Source organism: Taudactylus pleione, unplaced genomic scaffold (genome assembly GCF_031769625.1).
Source record: "Taudactylus pleione unplaced genomic scaffold, aTauple2 ptg001117l, whole genome shotgun sequence".
Taxonomy (NCBI): Eukaryota; Metazoa; Chordata; class Amphibia; order Anura; family Myobatrachidae; genus Taudactylus; species Taudactylus pleione.
The window spans coordinates 47,310-70,601 of NW_028285518.1; the positions used below are offsets into that span (position 1 = coordinate 47,310).

The window sequence follows — 23,292 nt, forward strand, 5'->3', positions numbered from 1 at the left end:
GAGGAATACAGAGGCGGTCAGTATACAGCAGAGGGATACAGAGGCGGTCAGTATACAGCAGAGGGATACAGAGGCGGTCAGTATACAGCAGAGGGATACAGAGGCGGTCAGTATACAGCAGAGGGATACAGAGGCTGTCAGTATACAGCAGAGGAATACAGAGGCGGTCAGTATACAGCAGAGGGATACAGAGGCGGTCAGTATACAGCAGAGGGATACAGAGGCGGTCAGTATACAGCAGAGGGATACAGAGGCGGTCAGTATACAGCAGAGGGATACAGAGGCGGTCAGTATACAGCAGAGGGATACAGAGGCGGTCAGTATACAGCGGCGGTCAGTATACAGCAGAGGGATACAGAGGCGGTCAGTATACAGCAGAGGGATACAGAGGCGGTCAGTATACAGCAGAGGGATACAGAGGCGGTCAGTATACAGCAGAGGGATACAGAGGCGGTCAGTATACAGCAGAGGGATACAGAGGCGGTCAGTATACAGCAGAGGAATACAGAGGCGGTCAGTATACAGCAGAGGGATACAGAGGCGGTCAGTATACAGCAGAGGGATACAGAGGCGGTCAGTATACAGCAGAGGGATACAGAGGCTGTCAGTATACAGCAGAGGAATACAGAGGCGGTCAGTATACAGCAGAGGAATACAGAGGCGGTCAGTATACATCAGAGGGATACAGAGGCGGTCAGTATACAGCAGAGGGATACAGAGGCTGTCAGTATACAGCAGAGGAATACAGAGGCGGTCAGTATACAGCAGAGGGATACAGAGGCGGTCAGTATACAGCAGAGGGATACAGAGGCTGTCAGTATACAGCAGAGGAATACAGAGGCGGTCAGTATACAGCAGAGGAATACAGAGGCGGTCAGTATACAGCAGAGGGATACAGAGGCGGTCAGTATACAGCAGAGGGATACAGAGGCGGTCAGTATACAGCAGAGGGATACAGAGGCGGTCAGTATACAGCAGAGGAATACAGAGGCGGTCAGTATACAGCAGAGGAATACAGAGGCGGTCAGTATACAGCAGAGGAATACAGAGGCGGTCAGTATACAGCAGAGGAATACAGAGGCGGTCAGTATACAGCAGAGGAATACAGAGGCGGTCAGTATACAGCAGAGGGATACAGAGGCGGTCAGTATACAGCAGAGGAATACAGAGGCGGTCAGTATACAGCAGAGGGATACAGAGGCGGTCAGTATACAGCAGAGGGATACAGAGGCGGTCAGTATACAGCAGAGGAATACAGAGGCGGTCAGTATACAGCAGAGGGATACAGAGGCGGTCAGTATACATCAGAGGGATACAGAGGCTGTCAGTATACAGCAGAGGAATACAGAGGCGGTCAGTATACAGCAGAGGAATACAGAGGCGGTCAGTATACATCAGAGGGATACAGAGGCGGTCAGTATACAGCAGAGGGATACAGAGGCGGTCAGTATACAGCAGAGGGATACAGAGGCGGTCAGTATACAGCAGAGGAATACAGAGGCGGTCAGTATACAGCAGAGGGATACAGAGGCGGTCAGTATACATCAGAGGGATACAGAGGCTGTCAGTATACAGCAGAGGAATACAGAGGCGGTCAGTATACAGCAGAGGGATACAGAGGCTGTCAGTATACAGCAGAGGAATACAGAGGCGGTCAGTATACAGCAGAGGAATACAGAGGCGGTCAGTATACAGCAGAGGGATACAGAGGCGGTCAGTATACAGCAGAGGGATACAGAGGCTGTCAGTATACAGCAGAGGAATACAGAGGCGGTCAGTATACAGCAGAGGAATACAGAGGCGGTCAGTATACAGCAGAGGGATACAGAGGCGGTCAGTATACAGCAGAGGAATACAGAGGCGGTCAGTATACAGCAGAGGGATACAGAGGCGGTCAGTATACATCAGAGGGATACAGAGGCTGTCAGTATACAGCAGAGGAATACAGAGGCGGTCAGTATACAGCAGAGGGATACAGAGGCTGTCAGTATACAGCAGAGGAATACAGAGGCGGTCAGTATACAGCAGAGGAATACAGAGGCGGTCAGTATACAGCAGAGGGATACAGAGGCGGTCAGTATACAGCAGAGGGATACAGAGGCTGTCAGTATACAGCAGAGGAATACAGAGGCGGTCAGTATACAGCAGAGGAATACAGAGGCGGTCAGTATACAGCAGAGGGATACAGAGGCGGTCAGTATACAGCAGAGGAATACAGAGGCGGTCAGTATACAGCAGAGGGATACAGAGGCGGTCAGTATACAGCAGAGGGATACAGAGGCGGTCAGTATACAGCAGAGGGATACAGAGGCGGTCAGTATACAGCAGAGGGATACAGAGGCGGTCAGTATACAGCAGAGGGATACAGAGGCTGTCAGTATACAGCAGAGGGATACAGAGGCTGTCAGTATACAGCAGAGGAATACAGAGGCGGTCAGTATACAGCAGAGGGATACAGAGGCGGTCAGTATACAGCAGAGGGATACAGAGGCGGTCAGTATACAGCAGAGGAATACAGAGGCGGTCAGTATACAGCAGAGGGATACAGAGGCGGTCAGTATACATCAGAGGGATACAGAGGCTGTCAGTATACAGCAGAGGGATACAGAGGCTGTCAGTATACAGCAGAGGAATACAGAGGCGGTCAGTATACAGCAGAGGAATACAGAGGCGGTCAGTATACAGCAGAGGGATACAGAGGCGGTCAGTATACAGCAGAGGGATACAGAGGCTGTCAGTATACAGCAGAGGAATACAGAGGCGGTCAGTATACAGCAGAGGAATACAGAGGCGGTCAGTATACAGCAGAGGGATACAGAGGCGGTCAGTATACAGCAGAGGAATACAGAGGCGGTCAGTATACAGCAGAGGGATACAGAGGCGGGCAGTATACAGCAGAGGGATACAGAGGCTGTCAGTATACAGCAGAGGAATACAGAGGCGGTCAGTATACAGCAGAGGGATACAGAGGCGGTCAGTATACAGCAGAGGGATACAGAGGCGGTCAGTATACAGCAGAGGGATACAGAGGCGGTCAGTATACAGCAGAGGGATACAGAGGCGGTCAGTATACAGCAGAGGAATACAGAGGCGGTCAGTATACAGCAGAGGAATACAGAGGCGGTCAGTATACAGCAGAGGGATACAGAGGCGGTCAGTATACAGCAGAGGAATACAGAGGCGGTCAGTATACAGCAGAGGGATACAGAGGCGGTCAGTATACAGCAGAGGGATACAGAGGCGGTCAGTATACAGCAGAGGGATACAGAGGCTGTCAGTATACAGCAGAGGAATACAGAGGCGGTCAGTATACAGCAGAGGGATACAGAGGCGGTCAGTATACAGCAGAGGGATACAGAGGCGGTCAGTATACAGCAGAGGGATACAGAGGCGGTCAGTATACAGCAGAGGGATACAGAGGCGGTCAGTATACAGCAGAGGGATACAGAGGCGGTCAGTATACAGCGGCGGTCAGTATACAGCAGAGGGATACAGAGGCGGTCAGTATACAGCAGAGGGATACAGAGGCGGTCAGTATACAGCAGAGGGATACAGAGGCGGTCAGTATACAGCAGAGGGATACAGAGGCGGTCAGTATACAGCAGAGGGATACAGAGGCGGTCAGTATACAGCAGAGGGATACAGAGGCGGTCAGTATACAGCAGAGGAATACAGAGGCGGTCAGTATACAGCAGAGGGATACAGAGGCGGTCAGTATACAGCAGAGGAATACAGAGGCGGTCAGTATACAGCAGAGGGATACAGAGGCGGTCAGTATACAGCAGAGGGATACAGAGGCGGGCAGTATACAGCAGAGGGATACAGAGGCTGTCAGTATACAGCAGAGGAATACAGAGGCGGTCAGTATACAGCAGAGGGATACAGAGGCGGTCAGTATACAGCAGAGGGATACAGAGGCGGTCAGTATACAGCAGAGGAATACAGAGGCGGTCAGTATACAGCAGAGGGATACAGAGGCGGTCAGTATACAGCAGAGGGATACAGAGGCGGGCAGTATACAGCAGAGGGATACAGAGGCTGTCAGTATACAGCAGAGGAATACAGAGGCGGTCAGTATACAGCAGAGGAATACAGAGGCGGTCAGTATACAGCAGAGGGATACAGAGGCGGTCAGTATACAGCAGAGGAATACAGAGGCGGTCAGTATACAGCAGAGGGATACAGAGGCGGTCAGTATACAGCAGAGGGATACAGAGGCGGGCAGTATACAGCAGAGGGATACAGAGGCTGTCAGTATACAGCAGAGGAATACAGAGGCGGTCAGTATACAGCAGAGGGATACAGAGGCGGTCAGTATACAGCAGAGGGATACAGAGGCGGTCAGTATACAGCAGAGGGATACAGAGGCGGTCAGTATACAGCAGAGGGATACAGAGGCGGTCAGTATACAGCGGCGGTCAGTATACAGCAGAGGGATACAGAGGCGGTCAGTATACAGCAGAGGGATACAGAGGCGGTCAGTATACAGCAGAGGGATACAGAGGCGGTCAGTATACAGCAGAGGGATACAGAGGCGGTCAGTATACAGCAGAGGGATACAGAGGCGGTCAGTATACAGCAGAGGAATACAGAGGCGGTCAGTATACAGCAGAGGGATACAGAGGCGGTCAGTATACAGCAGAGGAATACAGAGGCGGTCAGTATACAGCAGAGGGATACAGAGGCGGTCAGTATACAGCAGAGGGATACAGAGGCGGTCAGTATACAGCAGAGGAATACAGAGGCGGTCAGTATACAGCAGAGGAATACAGAGGCAGGCAGTATACAGCAGAGGGATACAGAGGCGGTCAGTATACAGCAGAGGGATACAGAGGCGGTCAGTATACAGCAGAGGGATACAGAGGCGGTCAGTATACAGCAGAGGGATACAGAGGCGGTCAGTATACAGCAGAGGGATACAGAGGCGGTCAGTATACAGCAGAGGGATACAGAGGCGGTCAGTATACAGCAGAGGGATACAGAGGCGGTCAGTATACAGCAGAGGGATACAGAGGCGGTCAGTATACAGCAGAGGGATACAGAGGCAGTCAGTATACAGCAGAGGGATACAGAGGCAGTCAGTATACAGCAGAGGGATACAGAGGCGGGCAGCAGGGGCCTTTACAGGAACATACAAGGGATGAGCGTTTGGTGGGTAAGTACATAGCAGCGTATTGCCACACTGACATGCTCGTGTTATACTTACCTTTCCCGGTATGAAACAACAGAGGTTAGAGTCCACGTATTTCATAAATGTCATATTAAGCAGAGACAGCCTGGTCTCCACCGCAGCAAGGATGTCCGCGTGACGCGCCAGGGAGTGATTCCTCCTCTCCGATTCTCGCCTGCACGAGAGACAGAGAGATAAAGGTGACGAGAGAAAAGAAAATGAAAAAAGGAGCAGCTATAGAGATGACCGGGTCATGGTGACTAGGAGGGGGCACAGCGCTGTGCCCCCTCCTAGTCACAGTAACCGCTGAGGTGGCAGCACAGAGCTGTGCCCCCTCCTAGTTACAGTAACCGCTGAGGTGGCAGCACAGCGCTGTTCCCCCTCCTAGTCACAGTAACCGCTGAGGTGGCAGCACAGCGCTGTACCCCCTCCTAGACACAGTAACCGCCGAGGTGGCAGCACAGCGCCGTGCCCCCTCCTAGTCACCATAACCGCTGAGGTGGCAGCACAGCGCCGTGCCTCCTCCTAGTCACCGTAACCGCTGAGGTGGCAGCACAGCGCTGTACCCCCTCCTAGTCACAGTAACCGCTGAGGTGGCAGCACAGCGCTGTGTCCCCTCCTAGTCACAGTAACCGCTGAGGTGGGAGCACAGCGCTGTGCCCCCTCCTAGTCACAGTAACCGCTGAGGTGGCAGCACAGCGCTGTGCCCCCTCCTAGTCACAGTAACCATTAAGGTGGCAGCACAGCGCTGTGCCCCCTCCTAGACACAGTAACCGCCAAGGTGGCAGCACAGCGCTGTGCCCCCTCCTAGACACAGTAACCGCTGAGGTGGCAGCACAGCGCTGTGCCCCTCCTAGACAAGTAACCGCTGAGGTGGCAGCACAGCGCTGTGCCTCCTCCTAGTCACCGTAACCGCTGAGGTGGCAGCATAGCGCTGTGCCCCTCCTAGACAAGTAACCGCTGAGGTGGCAGCACAGCGCTGTGCCCCCTCCTAGTCACAGTAACCGCTGAGGTGGCAGCAGAGCGCCGTGCCCCCTCCTAGTCACAGTAACCGCTGAGGTGGCAGCAGAGCGCCGTGCCCCCTCCTAGTCACAGTAACCACTGAGGTGGCAGCACAGCGCCGTGCCCCCTCCTAGTCACAGTAACCGCTGAGGTGGCAGCACAGCGCTGTGCCCCCTCCTAGACCCAGTAACCGCTGAGGTGGCAGCACAGCGCTGTGCCCCCTCCTAGACCCAGTAACCATTAAGGTGGCAGCACAGCGCCGTGCCCCCTCCTAGTCACAGTAACCGCTGAGGTGGCAGCACAGCGCCGTGCCTCCTCCTAGTCACCGTAACCGCTGAGGTGGCAGCACAGCGCTGTACCCCCTCCTAGTCACAGTAACCGCTGAGGTGGCAGCACAGCGCTGTACCCCCTCCTAGTCACAGTAACCGCTGAGGTGGCAGCACAGCGCTGTGTCCCCTCCTAGTCACAGTAACAAGGTGGTAGCACAGCGCTGTGCCCCTCCTAATCACAGTAACCGCTGAGGTGGCAGCACAGAGCTGTGCCCCTCCTAATCACAGTAACCACTGAGGTGGCAGCACAGCGCTGTGCCCCTCCTAGACAAGTAACCGCTGAGGTGGCAGCACAGCGCTGTGCCTCCTCCTAATCACCGTAACCGCTGAGGTGGCAGCATAGCGCCGTGCCCCCTCCTAGTCACCGTAACCGCTGAGGTGGCAGCATAGCGCTGTGCCCCCTCCTAGTCACAGTAACCGCTGAGGTGGCAGCACAGCGCTGTGCCCCCTCCTAGACCCAGTAACCGCTGAGGTGGCAGCACAGCGCTGTGCCCCCTCCTAGACCCAGTAACCATTAAGGTGGCAACACAGCGCTGTGCCCCCTCCTAGTCACAGTAACCGCTGAGGTGGCAGCACAGCGCTGTACCCCCTCCTAGTCACAGTAACCGATGAGGTGGCAGCACAGCGCTGTGCCCCCTCCTAGACCCAGTAACCGCTGAGGTGGCAGCACAGTGCTGTGCCCCCTCCTAGACCCAGTAACCATTAAGGTGGCAGCACAGCGCTGTGCCCCCTCCTAGTCACAGTAACCATTGAGATGGCAGCACAGCGCTGTGCCCCCTCCTAGTCACAATAACCATTGAGGTGGCAGCACAGCGCTGTGCCCCCTCCTAGTCACAGTAACCGCTGAGGTGGCAGCACAGCGCTGTGCCGCATCCTAGTCACACTATACAGCATACCGATGCTGGTAGCACGGCCCCCGATGACGATATCGCCTGTCGGATCTGCACGCCAGATCGGACAACATATTGTCTAGTGTGTACCCGGCCTAAGAGCCAGCAGGAATTAGGGGTCTGGGAAACACGTCCACACCGAGCAGGAGACTCACAGAGGCATCAGAGCACTGGTAGGTGCACTAGGTACCTGGCTCCTGGGCTCTAATGCCTCATTAACCAATTCCATACTTTCATTTCATTTTGTGCATGAAACAGTGCCTCATGCCTCAGTGATGTTACAGTCTCCTAGTGACGGGCTGTGCCAATCCTGCCCTGCTATGTGTGGGCAATGAGCACATATTACAGTACTGCATAATCAATTACACCACAAAGAATCTGTTTGTGAGGAAAGTTTTCCAGCTCTCGGCATCACCTGGGACGTACCTCGGCAGCTGGGCCTTGACCTGTTTCTGACACAAGTTGTGATACCGCTCCACCCGCAGGAAGCCCTGATTGAGTAGGCGCTGACATTCCAGGTCCATACGTTTGCAGACCTGCAAGACACAGAGCACACGGGATAAACAGCATACATACATACATACTGGACATACATACATACATACATACTGGACATACATACATACTGGACATACATACATACATACTGGACATACATACATACATACTGGACATACATACATACTGGACATACATACATACTGGACATACATACATACATACTGGACATACATACATACATACATACATACATACATACTGGACATACATACATACTGGACATACATACATACTGGACATACATACATACTGGACATACATACATACTGGACATACATACATACATACTGGACATACATACATACTGGACATACATACATACATACTGGACATACATACATACATACTGGACATACATACATACATACTGGACATACATACATACATACTGGACATACATACATACATACTGGACATACATACATACATACTGGACATACATACATACATACATACTGGACATACATACATACATACATACTGGACATACATACATACATACATACTGGACATACATACTGGACATACATACATACATACTGGACATACATACATACATACTGGACATACATACATACATACTGGACATACATACATACATACTGGACATACATACATACATACTGGACATACATACATACATACTGGACATACATACATACATACATACTGGACATACATACATACATACTGGACATACATACATACATACATACTGGACATACATACATACATACATACATACTGGACATACATACTGGACATACATACATACATACTGGACATACATACATACATACTGGACATACATACATACATACACACATACTGGACATACATACATACTGGACATACATACATACACACATACTGGACATACATACATACACACATACTGGACATACATACATACATACATACATACACACATACTGGACATACATACACACATACTGGACATACATACATACACACATACTGGACATACATACATACACACATACTGGACATACATACATACACACATACTGGACATACATACATACTGGACATACATACATACTGGACATACATACATACACACATACTGGACATACATACATACACACATACTGGACATACATACATACTGGACATACATACATACACACATACTGGACATATACATACAACCTATAGACTTGCAGACATGAAACCGATTAATTCTGGCAACGTTCTGGCGTCTTCCCACAAACACTCAGCTCATTATTGTGTATAATGACAATTGGGGACCTTTCTGAAACTGGTGCGGAGGGTGGCGTTGTCCATAGCAACCAAAATCATTTTCATTTTCTCAACTGCTCTATAAATATGACAGAACCTGATTGGCTGCTAGGACACCAGATTTTTCTTTGGCAACAGCTGTTGCGGACTCGTACATTTTAATGCAAACCCCCAAAGCAAGTCCCCCCCCCCCCCAGGGCTGCAAATTACTATACACGAAACAGGGGCGACAGAGTATTGTTGCAGGCGTTTAAATGCCGTCACAACGCTCCGTTTGGCCCCAAAAACTCCACCAGAAGCAGAGATAGGAATATATACGCGTCATAGTCCCATCCATTAATACAGAGATTGCCAAACTCTGGCATTACAGTCCAGGTTTTAAGGATATCCTATCCATGCTAGTCCAGATCGTTAAATCAAATTGACTGAGGTACTAATTGAGTCACCTGTGCTCAAGCATGGATAGTCTTAAAACCTGGACTGTAATGGCGGAGTTTGGGAAACTCTGCATTAATAAATGACGTCTCTGGCTCGGTAAATGCTTTTTATTCTCAGTCTGACAGATTCCTTGGTCCTCAGCTCATTCCCCACGTTCCAAGTCTTCATTCTAGCACCCTGCACCTGTCACTACCTCGGCCGTTCCTCTATCCTGCCTGGGGTGTCACTCTGCGCTCTGGAGCTTCTAGCACACTCAGCTGATGCAATAAACGTCTGATATACAGACCAGTGTGTGCTAGAAGCACCAGAGCAGGGAGTGACACCCCAGGCAGGATACAGGAACAGCACAGGTAGTGACAGGTGCTGGAATGAAGACTAGTTCCTGCCCAGATTTACAGAAGGACTTGCTTGATAGACAAATAATTTGAGTTTTAAACCCCCTAAAGGGCAAGTTCCCCAAGCAATGGACAATATTAGATATCAGAGGTTGTTAATTGCCAAAATAAAGGAGACAGATTATAGCTACAGATTTGCTAGAGGTGAACAGTTATAAAAGGAACAGAGCCGCATTGAGAGCTAAACGGAGAGTCAGGGGCTGGGAAATTCTTACTGTTCATCCAGAACGGCCCCTGCACAGCCTATATATAGGCCAAACAATCGTTTCCTACACCCTCAGTAGGGAAAGGGTTAAGCCTGAAGCAGGGAAGATGAGGGACGGAAGATTTTACCAGGTCAACGCCACCTAGTAGCAGCCTGTAACTAGAGCTTGGCACACACTGACCTGCTTGGCACTGCCAAGAAGGATTCATTACAAATACACAGCAGAAGCCCAGCTGAGACTGCAGTGCCAGGACACGGGAATTCTTACTAATGTGCACGGGTATGCAACTTCGGATAATGCAGAGAGATATTATAAACCCCTAATTGGGCACTGTACGAGTACTTTTATGGTGCCCACCGGTAAGAGGGGAAAAGCAGCACCAGGCCTCCTACAGGGAATATTCTGCAGATACCAGGATTACTGATCCCAGTATCTGCACCCTCTGCTTGCTCAGCCAATAGGAGGAAAAGCTCCTGGTCAGTATACAGCGGGGAAGACAGATCTGCAGCCATGGATAACACTGCAACACGTGTGAACAGCGGAGGCGTAAAAACACTGGGACCATTTATGCACATGCCAGCGGGATTATCATGGCGGTTTGTTGCATTGCGTCATATTTGGAACATAAGTCTGTTTCTCTCCCAAACGCTAGCGAAATAAAAGAGTTAGCATTTTACCCGAGCAATGATCATCCTGCTATCACCACTGTCTAATAGTCATTAATCCTATTTGATGGATTTTATTAGTTACCAGGAGCCTCGCTGCAAAATTACACACACTATAAAGATTCCGCGGGTCTGAGAGACGTCTCTTCAGTGGCAGAGAGCGAAGATCCGGCCATAGCTCACCGTATACTATGCTTCAATAAAGATAAACCCCTCCAAGGGCTTAAGACCTAAATCCTCTCATCTGCCAGCCCAGCAACCCACAGAAAGTAGTCTGGTATAAGTATGATGTAATCAGCCCACCGGTGCCCATCCTACGGCTAGCTGGCAGCGTAACAGGGTGCTATGGTCCCTCACTCACATGTACTGGTACAGGGGGAGGAAGACGACACCTCCTGTAACCTCTCTACCTTTGCCAAACTCTGATGCCAGCTTGGAGGTGCCGCCAGCTGAGACTTTCTAGGCTACATGATAGGATCAGTCTGCAGCCAAAATAGCTTTTTATTCACCGTTATAAGGATCCTAAAAGAAACATATGATCCGAGGCAGAACAGGGCGAGTTTTTATGGCCACGATAACTAGTACACGGCATCCTACTGTATAATATTAGGCACTCCTATCACAATCAGTACTTATAGATAAAAAAAAACTATTACGTTTCTCAAATAAAATTTTACATTAATGCCACCCATCGCGTTCCGTTAACAAGTTACAGCTACTGAATGGCAGCTTTAACTGCTCCAGATTACCACGGACACTCCGGGGTTGCTATAGATAACCTTCCCCTACAGCAGGTAGGTGGTCTCAGGGGGTGTTACCGACTTCAATGTCCCACTGTAAATAATATGAGATATGGTAAGAACTTACCCTTGTTATCTCTATTTCTACAAAGTCCATAGGGTTCCACAGGATACCTTGGGTTATAGGCGGATGACGTCAGACATCGGGCACCATCGAGTTAAAGTTTTCAGCCTCCCAGGATGCACTGGGGTCCCCCTCCTATACCCCGCCCCCGAGCCAAGGCATCTCAGTTACGTAACAAGCCATAGGCCGGAGGAGGAGAAGGAAGAGAGAGAAGAAAGTCTGGAACACACAAGAATCACATTCTCACCAGAAGGAGATGAAAAAAAAAAAAATGGTGACCAGATCAAAGCTCATCTGCAGTACAGGTGCGACAGGACGGAAGTCCTGTGGAACCCTATGGACTTCGTAGAAATAGAGATAACAAGAGTAAGTTCTTACCATATCTCATATTTTCTACTTCAGGGTCCATAGGGTATCCACAGGATACCTTGGGGATGTCCCAAGCAGTATCCTTTAAGGGTGGGGACGCTCCTGTGCTGGAAGGAGAATCCACCATGACATGAGAGAGCCCCCAATTCGGAAACCCTTCTGGCCGAAGCAATGGCCAGAAGGAATACAGACTTAGCTGTAGGCCATTTCAAATCCACTGAACCCAGCGGTTCAAATGGCAGTCCTTGGAAAGCTCTCAGGACCACAGCCAGATCCCAAGAAGCCACTGGTTGAACAAAGGGAGGCTGAATACGAAGTACACCTTGCAGAAAGGTGCAGACATCAGAAAAAGTAGCAATCCTACGCTGAAACCACACTGACAGGGCAGAAACCTGTACCTTCAAAGAAGCTAGGCGAAGACCATTATCTAAGCCCGCCTGTAGGAAAGCCAACAATCTGGATATCCAGAACACCTGAGGATCATAGCCTCTAGGGCGACACCAGAGAAAGTATGCCATACTCAAATGGTAAATTCTTGCAGACGCAGGCTTCCGAGCTCTGAGCATGGTATTAACCACAGAGCTGGAAAAACCCCTGGACCTTAAGATGGCTGTCTCAACAGCCATGCCGTCAAAGACAGACTCAGGTCCGGGTAATGGCAAGGACCCTGTGACGACAGGTCCGGACACAGAGGCAACAGCATCGGAGTGTCCACGGAGAGACTCCGAAGATCTGAGAACCAGTGACGTCTGGGCTACGCCGGAGCCATCAACAGGGGTGTGCTGCCTTCTTGCTTGAATTTTCGAACCACTCGAGGAAGAAGGGAGAACGGAGGGAAGAGATACGCAAACTAGAAGGTCCATCTGACCGACAGAGCGTCTACCAGAAGAGCATCAGTGTCTCTTGTTCTTGACCCATACACAGGCAGCTTGTTGTTGTGTCGGGAGGCCATGAGGTCTATCTCTGGAAGGCCCCACTTGTCCACCAGAAGTTGAAACACCTCCTGGTGAAGAGACAAGTCTCCTGGATGCACGTCCTGACGGCTGAGAAAGTCTGCTTCCCAGTTGAGGACTCCCGGGATGAACACCGCCGAGATGGCAGGGAGATTGTCCTCCGCCCAAGTCAGGATGTGGGACACTTCTGTAAGCGCTGCCCGACTTCGGGTTCCTCATTGGCAGTTTATGTAAGCCACCGTCGTGGCGTTGTCCGATTGTACCTGCACGGGTTTTCCGTGTAGAACAGGTTTTGCTTGCTGGAGAGCATTGAATACCGCGCGAAGTTCCAAGAAGTTTATTGGAAGCGCAGATTCTACCGAGGTCCACCTGCCCTGGAACAAGTGTGGACTCGTCACTGCTGCCCGTCGTCAGAAGGACCCAGTTTGCCACCCAAAAGGGACGTCCCCTGTTCAGGTGAGTCGTCCGCAACCACCAGGCCAGAGACAGACGTACCTCCGGGGAAAGCACCATGGTCTGTGCCGCCACCGCTGCCGAGGAGATTCTTGAAGTGAGGAGACCTATATACAAGACTGCCTCATTAATGTACGTGGCTGAGTCTCTGAGATTACCCACTAACTCCACCTGCTCAGGTGAAGAGTCAGCGTCCAGAGACGCCTCCAAGCTATCAGCCCAACGCTCCATGGCTCTGCCGCCCAGCACACGGTCATAGCCGGTCTGGACGGCCCCCCAGCAAGGGAATAAATGGATTTTAGTCATATTTCAACCTTGCGATCCGTAGCATCCTTTAAGGAGGGCATGGGTGATGTAGCACTCCTCACTAGGCGTGTTACATGAGAATCTACTTGCTGAGGAGTTTCCCACTTGGAAAAATAATTATCCGCAAAGGGGTATGCAAAATCCAAACGTTTTTGAGGCTGGTAGCCAGATTTTTCCACGCCTCCTCTAAATGATCCACTAACTGACCAGACAGAGGAAATATAGTGGCATCTCCCTTAAAATCCTTAAAGAAGACATATTTGGATTTAGCCACGGGGGATCATCGTCTGTAATAACCAAGGCCGCACGGACTGCCCGTATAAGACCAGGTATATAGACTTTAGACCTAGACTTCGCCTCCTTAGTATGGAGTGGCTCCTGGTCTGAAAAGTCAAAAATCTCACAATCAGGCGACATATCATCCTCATCATACTGAGCAGTCTGAGACACTACAGGCCGCTTAGGAGGCCGCAAAGATGACTCCCCCTGTAAAATGTCCGACAGGTGTTGCACCATATTGGACAATGAATTCACCCACGCAGGCTCCTGTGAGACTTGGGGGGGGCGAAAGCGGGAGACACTGGGTCAACTGCCTGGGGAACCCCTGCATGGGTGATGAGACTACAGACTGCTGTGATCACCCCATCTGGGGGAACGCAGGGGGCATCGCTAGCTGGCCCACAAGGGTTGTAAGTGCCTTAGCAAAACAAGCCCAGGGCGGTTCCTGCAGAAATCAGGCGTGATATAATATAACATGCTCTACATAACCCTTCAGTGTTTCCATCACCCTCCGCTAATGGTACATTACATGTGGTACACTTTAGCTGAAGAGAAAATTCACGTTCACTCTCAGACATGATGAGTATATGTGACTCCCCTCACAGATAAATGCTCTTACAGTGAGGCAATGAACACCCTGCAACACCGCACCGCAAGGGCTTTAGCAGAGGAAGAACAGGGATAGTAAAATGGCTGACAGTCAGAAGTGAAAGTACAGGCAGACAGCGCTAGCATATAGTCACATACAATGCAGAAATAAATCACCTGCAGTACCAGCACGGAGATCAACTACACAGACACAGAGCCTGGTAGGAAACAGCGCAGCATACACTGACCTTAATCGCAGGAGAGGTATGTGGGGGTGGACCTGGACCGCGATGCCACCGGTATTCAGCATCTAGCAGCATTTGCAAACTCTTCTAGAAAATGGCCGCCGAGGGGCAGAGAGGAGGCGGGCCCGGGGGAGGATCGCTGACAGCCCGCCAGACCGCTATGGAGAGGCACTGTGCAGCAGGGGAGGCGCCGGCTGAGAGACAGGGAAGGCACGCTCCCCTGGCATGCAATTAACCCCTGGGACGCCAGAGCTTTGCCACTCTGCTGCGGCCCGCTGTCCCTGTTGGTCTAGTGGAAGCGCAGGTTAATACCTGGCACCACGTGCAGCCAGTCCCCAGGCAGCCCCCTGCCTGAGGACTTAGGACTGTGTGTCGGCAGGTACCCTCCGCCGGACCCCGTCGCTTACCTGCCCCCTTGAATCCGGCCACAGTCCAGGTAATCCGGGGTCACCGCTAGCTGTGACCCCAGACACCCACCAGCATCCCAGGATCAGTACCGGCATTCTGGTCTGGCGGGGTGGAGGAGCAACAGCATAGACGTCAGTAATGACTGTATATGCTTTACAGCTCATTTGTGCAGCCACAGTTGCCTGGGAGAACTTCAGGGGCCATTACAGCTCCCCTCTGTAAAAGGTGATCAGACTCCGAGCCGGGCACCTATGAAACTGATTTGCCTTGGCTCGGGGTATAGGAGAGGGACCCTGGTGCATCCTGGGAGGCTGAAAACTTTAACTCTGTGGTGCACGATGTCTGACATCATCAACCTATACCCCAAGGTATCCTGTGGATACCCTATGGACCCTGAAGTAGATAGATTTCTTTTCAGGGTGGGCTGTTAGCTGGAGGAGAAGGCTCCCTCTAGCTGTACAGGGAGGCTATTGTCAGTTACAGCTACCAAAGCTCTAGCACAGTTTACAGGATTTTACAGGGCGTTTATACTAAACTAAACATCAATCTCGGTTACCGCACAGCAGGTTCGCATCGAGATGTTTTTAATAAATACGACCAAACATGAAGCGGCTGCACGAGGTGCGATTTGCAGATGGATCCACATATGTACTTACAGCCGATTCCGAGTCGCCATACCTTTATTAAATGGGTGTAACTGGGCCGCAATGGAGTGTTCACAAGTTAAAGTTTAGTGAAGGCGTTTGGGTCTGCATTTGCGTAGCGCTGTCCCATGGTACAAGTGCGACCTGATAGAGGAGACAGCTACCTGACCAAATGTACGGATAGGTGCGTTCACATAGGTGCAACTCGGCATATGGGCAGATATACGCATTTAGTTCCGTGGCGCTATAGCCAGTAGGGAATCAATCGCAAATTCTATCATATTTCTAGCAGAGGTCAGAAAATAAACACACAAGAAAAAAAAAGAAAAAAAAATCCATTTTCCCCTGAATGGGCCATGCGTTATTGCGTTTCAATGGGCAGAGAAAGGAAAAAAAAGGGAAGGTACCAGCCAATCACACGTAATGTTTACATGCGGTCAGCTCTTGATTGGCTGAGCGGGTACTGACCTCCAGCCTCATTGCAGACAATGGTGCTAGCTGCAAAGCAATTCCATACTTTTGAGGACTTGGATTACAGGGCATGCTGACACTTGTAGTTCCACCAGGCCCAGCAAGTCGAGGCTGCCAAGAAAATTATTGGGCTCTAGTGTGGCGACTTCTTGTGCTTGCTCTACCCCACAGGTTGCTATAAAACAGGGTCGCAACATTGTATACACTGCTTTCAGTGAACACATATATACGATGTATAACATTTCCCAATAACGATACTATTCAGCTATTCCAGCTCTCAGCAGATTTTGGATTACACTCACACATGTCACAGATAGGGGCTGAGCACGGTAGACTTGCTATACCTCCCCGCAGGCTGCACACACTGAAGCGCGTACCTATGAGATCAGCTTCGGAGCAGTGTGACCATGTGGACCAATAGGAAACCATTTGTCTGTACAGGTCATTTTCCCAGTCTATAATGTGACACGGACTGACACATGCATTATATGTAATTGAACACTCTAAGACCGTCCTGACTTCACTAATAAGAGATATTACGACAATGCTTTTTTTTAAAAGTTAAGTCTATCTTGATACCGCTTCCGATGCGTGATTTTTAAACAGAGGGGACAATTTCAATTAGGAGCGAGGTGGCGTTGTACATCACAGATCATCCTGCGCAACTTTATGGGGGTGCAAGGAAAAAAGGGCCAGTGTTTACGGACGCGACGTGCCGTTCTTGGAATGTCTTCCAAGGTATTGTTCCACTACAGCGCTACCAAGTGCGGTCCCTACGTGTTTATTCTGTGTAACGTAAGTGACAATACCCTCATCTCCCAGCCGGCGAGACACGCTCTGCTTTCACAGAAATAAATAAACTGCATGGAGTAACATTATACACATTATGGGGCTCGTCAGCCAAGTCCGCAGTCTGTTGCGTTGGCCGTGCTGGGAATGATCAGAGAAACCATTTGTTAGTATCAGACCTAAATCAGTCTCTGAATCAATGATCCCTGTCCTCTCATCCAATCAACCTCCAGACAGACACAGAGGTAAAGGGCAACTAATCCATCAACGTTACCCGTGAGTATAGCACCAGCGCCGTGTGTCTATTCCGCTGCGCCACAGCACAGCTAACCAATCACAGAGTCAGGGGCGCTGAGGGATCACCGAGGCATTAAATACAAACTTGTTTCCAGTGGGAAAAGAAAAAGATTTGCACATTTATTATCCCGCTAGCTAACACACACGGACCCATTGTTTACGCATTAAACATATTGAAGAAGTACACACACACACATATATATATATATATATACATACACACACACATATATATTATATATATATATTATATACATATACACACATATATTTTTTTTTTCTAAATTCCCAGTTACCCGTGTCAAAAAGTCAATACCCGGCAAGATAAATATTAAGCGACTTCCATCCTCCTACGTTCTGCCTACTTAACAGCCCCATTACTAAATTAATCACCTTTTGGATATAACCTATTGGATGAAGTTAAAAATAAATAAGAAACATTATAAGTTATTTGATTTTTCTTTTCAGTGGATACTTATATTTTGTAAAAGCAATGTATACCACTATATACATACAAGCCTATGAATGATTTATTTTGACACCTTTGTTTTCCATGTGGATTTTAAGTGGCAGTTCTGCAGGTCCGCCTGCTGCCGCACCCCTCAGGTGTGGTGCCTCGCCCTGCTGCAGCACCCCTCAGGTGTGGTGCCTCCCTGCTGCCGCACCCCTCAGGTGTGGTGCCTCGCCTGCTGCCGCACCCCTCAGGTGTGGCGCCTCGCCTGCTGCCGCACCCCTCAGGTGTGGCGCCTCACCCTGCTGCCGCACCCCTCAGGTGTGGCGCCTCGCCCTGCTGCCGCACCCCTCAGGTGTGGTCATTTGTATATAACAGACTATTGTAGCTTCCCTTTTTATATAACATTTTTAAAGTGATCCCAATTTAGACAGGCCATTAACGATTCTAGGGGGACAGTTAACGGGTCTTTTGCCCCAAATGCAGGACAATTAGGCTACCCTTACCAGTGCCAGGTCGAGGCCCGCATTGAAGGGGTGCGTTTATAATAGGGCAGAGTTGGACACGCCCAATTTTGCGCACAACAACAAAAGTTGTAGGCTGTGCAGCTACCCAGTATGTCTATATAATATACAGAGCGTTGTATTATCATATGGAGAATTTAAGAATACAAAAACATTTTAACATTCTAGTAAGTCTAGCACAGACAGTTACAGAAGAGGGAACAGATATGAGAGGTGCAGGTCCAATATAACAGGAACTATCTTACAGTCACATTAGATTTGTCCAACCCAGCTTTACCTGCATATACTAAAGACAACATTTCACTCCAGAACCATACGAATATATAAGTGGTGGATATAATAGAAGCACTGAGGTAGATGAGTGACTCCAAGAACGAGGAAAGAGCCACACACAGGTGCAGTAACCTCATATACATATGCTGCATCATCTGTCGCTTATCATGGCTGCAAGAAGAAGACGGACTATAAAAGAGGGGAAACTACTGGAGAGCATCGGACAGGAACTTTGGCGACCAAGACAGCCCAAATTTGATGTTTCAGACGCAAATACATCTGCGGTGATGTCAGCATGGGGCTCCAAGGAAAAGACGTCATTGGCAAAGAGCAACAGGTGGTGGAATCTCTGCCAGTTAATGGACAGTACATTATAACCAGTGGCGCCAGTAGCCAGTGTGATTACACACGTCGGACAAGTACTCCACAGGACAGGATATTGGGTTGCAGGACATATACTGCTCAATCCCACCTGGCAATATATGTTGTTCAGTACCGAGCATCGGAGGAATGCAATGTGACCAGATGAATCGTCCTCGCCATGTTCTCAACAGCCAAGTGCAAGTGTGGCACCAACCAGGAGTACTTTGCAGCCCCGACCAGCTGGTTTCATTCATGAAGGGTTCTGGTGGCTCCATATGTGGCTGTACACCTTTCCCTTACATGGCTTGGCATCAAGCATTCCTTTAGAAGGCAAGGTCATTGCTACTTAATGGTACCTAGTGTTCACCCTTGCCCACTGCTGCAGAATGTCTTTCCTAAGGGTGCACTGTAGGACGACAATACCACCATCCATAGTGTATACGTCGTGGTCCAATGAATGGAGTAGATTCATGATGCTGATGTTTCCCTATATTTCATGGTGAGCAAATCTGAACCCAAGTGCGCATTTCCAGCAGGGATAGGCAACATTTTCTCTTTGGGTGCCAGACATTACAGGGCCATAAAAATGTCCGGAATGCCACCATAATTACAACATACACAAACATTTACAAAGTAATAGCTGGCTACTAATAAGGTCATTGGCTTCCTTGTACTAGGATAGGGAGTGACCTAGTGGGTGGCACTAGCACCAAGGGCTGCCTATGCCGGATTTAGAAGATATTCTGAAATCATGCACGAGATCGCGTTTTACATTAAATGGCGGACCATTAGAGTGACCTTCTCAGACAATAGTAGGCTCCATGCCATGGCCTATAAGGGCCATATTAAGGCTTCTGGTGGACCCGCGTACTATTGCATGACTTTAAGTTAGCATTTTCTTTTTTTGTCAACTACGTGTAGTAGCTCTGATGGTTATAACATGAAACAAGATGGTGGACGCAACGTCCCCCAGTGGATGAGAGAGAAATACGGTGTAAGAAACAGAAATTCCAAAGACGACACACACCGTGAAAATTATCCGCAAGTCCTTCACCAGCTAAAGGTGCACACGTCACTTACGCCCTGCATGGCAGCCATTTTCTGGTTTCAATCATTGGTGCAGCCCTATCAACTGAGTACACCACTAAGGCCTGAGGCACTACATACCTCATTCCTAACCATTCGACAGGTTGGACAGAGTTCCAGTCTGCATTACAGCATGGTTTAGGCGACGGACACACATCTGCAGCAGAGTTCGGTGTATTAAATATTTACAGACAACATGTAGCCGTTAAACATTGACAGACACAAATCTGTACTTAGTAAATACTGGCAGACATGGGGCGGTATTCAACTGTTTTAGCGCACCCAATCTCGCGTCTAAAGTGACGCGAGATTGCGGGGCGCTATTTAATTGATGTCGATCTTCATGTCGACCACGCCCAAAGAGGTGGGGTTTAGCCGCGTAAAATGGCTACACCCGACCAAAGTGTTGGTCGTGATTGTGAAATGTGCCTTTGTGGGCGCCCAAACGGGTCACTTTTCGCGCATTTCAGCTCACACCCCCCTGGGGGGTGCGAGCTGAAATGCCGACACCTGATTGCGCCTGACAGGAGCAACAATTGAATATCTCCGGCAGGCATGATGGGGGGGGATTGAAACAACTGAATTCCGCCCATGAGATGCTACAGGACATCGCACCGTAACACAATCCAATACCGCGCAGGCCATGGTAACCTTGGCAATGTAACGATGGGATACGTTTTTAAACGGTCTGACAAAAATGGGCAACCGCTTAACAGCGGGCAAAGCTGGCAGTAAATGCCTCAGCTCGTCCCACAGCAAACACACTACATATTATACTAATAAGGGCTAACAAGAGGTTCTGCAGCAGATCCAAAAATGGATTATATAAAAACAAAAAAAATCAGTAAATAAATATATATAAAATCAATTACTGCTGCAGATGACTTCCCAGCCTGCATCTATAATAGGGGTGCAGCCCATTACACCAGCCCGGAGGGGTGCATGACCCTCACCCCATCCCAGGAGTCCCAGGCCGGGTGCCCACCCCCCTGCAGTGCCCCCTCCCCGGGCATCTCACCAGCCGGAGTTGGCTGATCTCGTCGTATGTCAGGAAGTTGAGGATGTTCTCGATGGCCACGATGGGCAGGCCGAGCAGGGTGTTGCTCTGGTGGAGCTGGTTCGGGCCCGGGGAGGCCGACCTGGGCCTCTGGTTGCATGAGGAGCCCGGGCCCCCCGAGCCGCCTTCGCTACCCCGATCCTCCTCGGCTGCCGACATCTTTCTCTCTCTTCCTCCTCCTGTAGCAGCAGCAGCAGCAGCAACGTCCCCGTCTGAGATCACTTCCGCCAGGCGGGGCCGACATTGTAACTCCTGGCAACTCCCCCTGTAGTGCTCATTGCCATGACGCCATGATGGCCGGCCGCCATTTTGTGGCCTTGCCCCAAGAGCTGGCACTCTTATCTATCTGAGCCTCCAAGGTAGCCCCAGCATGACATGTTTCCCTTGTGGGTTCATCCTTATCTTTTATTTCAGGAAACTAATAATAGATCAGAGTTATAGCCAACTTGTGCAGGTTCTTCCTCTTTATGTCGACAGCCTGATTCTGCGTCGCACGCAACTCCGTAAATTTGAGTGTGAGCGTAAGTCGGAGCCTGGACACACATCAGAGCGACGTGTCCCAGCCGTCCCGAAGCCTGACGGAAGGATATATCGGGCGGCCGCGCACACTGCACGATCCGGTGTACGACGGCGCCATGTACCCTTCCATCTCGTATTCACCTGCGTGCCGTGGTCAGCGACGCACATGAACGCACGATTCAGGATACACACTGAGTGATATGGACGATACATATAGTTACAATCCGCGTCGGAACGATATATTGTCCAATATATCGCCTGATGTGTACCCGGCCTAATAAAAGTATCCCATGCATGCCTACTCTCCCGGAAGTCGCGGGAGACACCCAATTTTTTGGGTAACCCCCCGCACCCCCGGGAAAGTAGACACTTCTCCCGCATACTACCCACTTCCTAGTGAAGTGGGCAGAATGGGGAATATTCTCTGGCGGATCGGCGGGTCCGCAAGTAGGGGACGGAGCCCATTGACGCGAATCTTTGACTAGTTGGCCATTCCTAGTTTATGTAAGACTGCGCCCTGCATGCTCCATACCTCCCAACATTTGCAGTCAAGGAGTGGGGACCAGCTTGCGCCTAAGGCGCGTGCACCCGAAAAGGGGGCATGGCCTGACCGTAAAGGGAGCCAGGTTTGATGACACGCCCCCGTTTACATCACTAATGGGGTGTGCCCAGCATCTCCGAGATGCTGGGCTGTCCACGGGCTTCACACGTACTGTGAATAGATGCAGCATCTATTCTTGCTCTGCATACACGCTGCAGCGGTTTATCCTTCCCCCAACTTAACCCCCCACCGCTGGACACTGCGGCCCGCCGGCGGGACAGTCCCTGAAAAACGGGACTGACAGTTGGGAGGTATGATGTTCAGAGCATAGTCCCACATTCTGCTCTGTCCTCACCCCCAGGCACTGCCTTCCTTCCTTCTCTCCTGCCCAGCGAGTGGGTGTGGGGTGGGAGCGGAGCTGTAATATAAAGTTAGTGCCTGGGAGTGAATATAGTGCAGAATATGGGTGACTCTCTCCTATTGTGGGTGGGGCTTTATGACGCATATCATCTGGTCCCGCCCCCCAAAACAGCTTACCTGCTTCTCCCCGGTAAGTATGAAGTATCTGCCTGTATTCTGGGTTAGGCAGAAGTCCACATCTACGTGACCCCAGCCCTTCGTTCTTTAGATCAGCCGTCATCGTTACTATCAGTACTTAAGTTGGGTACACATTATACAGTTAGTCGTACAATACCAGGGGTGATTAAAAAATGTGTGGCCTAAGGTACAAGGATTTAGTTTTAGGCAATTTAACGGCGTTATTATTTTTATTTATTTTTTTACAAATTTTCTAGTAGTTTTATGACATAACACCTCGAAAAAAAAAATACATACTTTTTTAATTAAAATTATATGCAGGATTTACAATACTATTCTATACAATAATTCAATAT

At 49.9% G+C, this 23,292-nt stretch overlaps 1 protein-coding gene across 1 annotated transcript in view; it reads right to left on the reverse strand.

The window, feature by feature from the left end:
• The window catches only part of FBXO28 (F-box protein 28), a 39,261-nt gene extending 17,679 nt beyond the window's left edge, over window positions 1-21,582 (reverse strand). Inside the window, exons 1-3 of the mRNA XM_088461858.1 lie at window positions 21,301-21,582; window positions 7,818-7,927; window positions 5,207-5,345 (exon numbers count right to left, since the gene is read on the reverse strand). Coding sequence (XP_088317984.1) covers window positions 5,207-5,345; window positions 7,818-7,927; window positions 21,301-21,498 — 447 coding nt within the window. The 5' untranslated portion in view covers window positions 21,499-21,582. The remainder of the gene's footprint in view (window positions 1-5,206; window positions 5,346-7,817; window positions 7,928-21,300) is intronic.
• Between the last annotated feature and the right edge of the window lie 1,710 nt (window positions 21,583-23,292).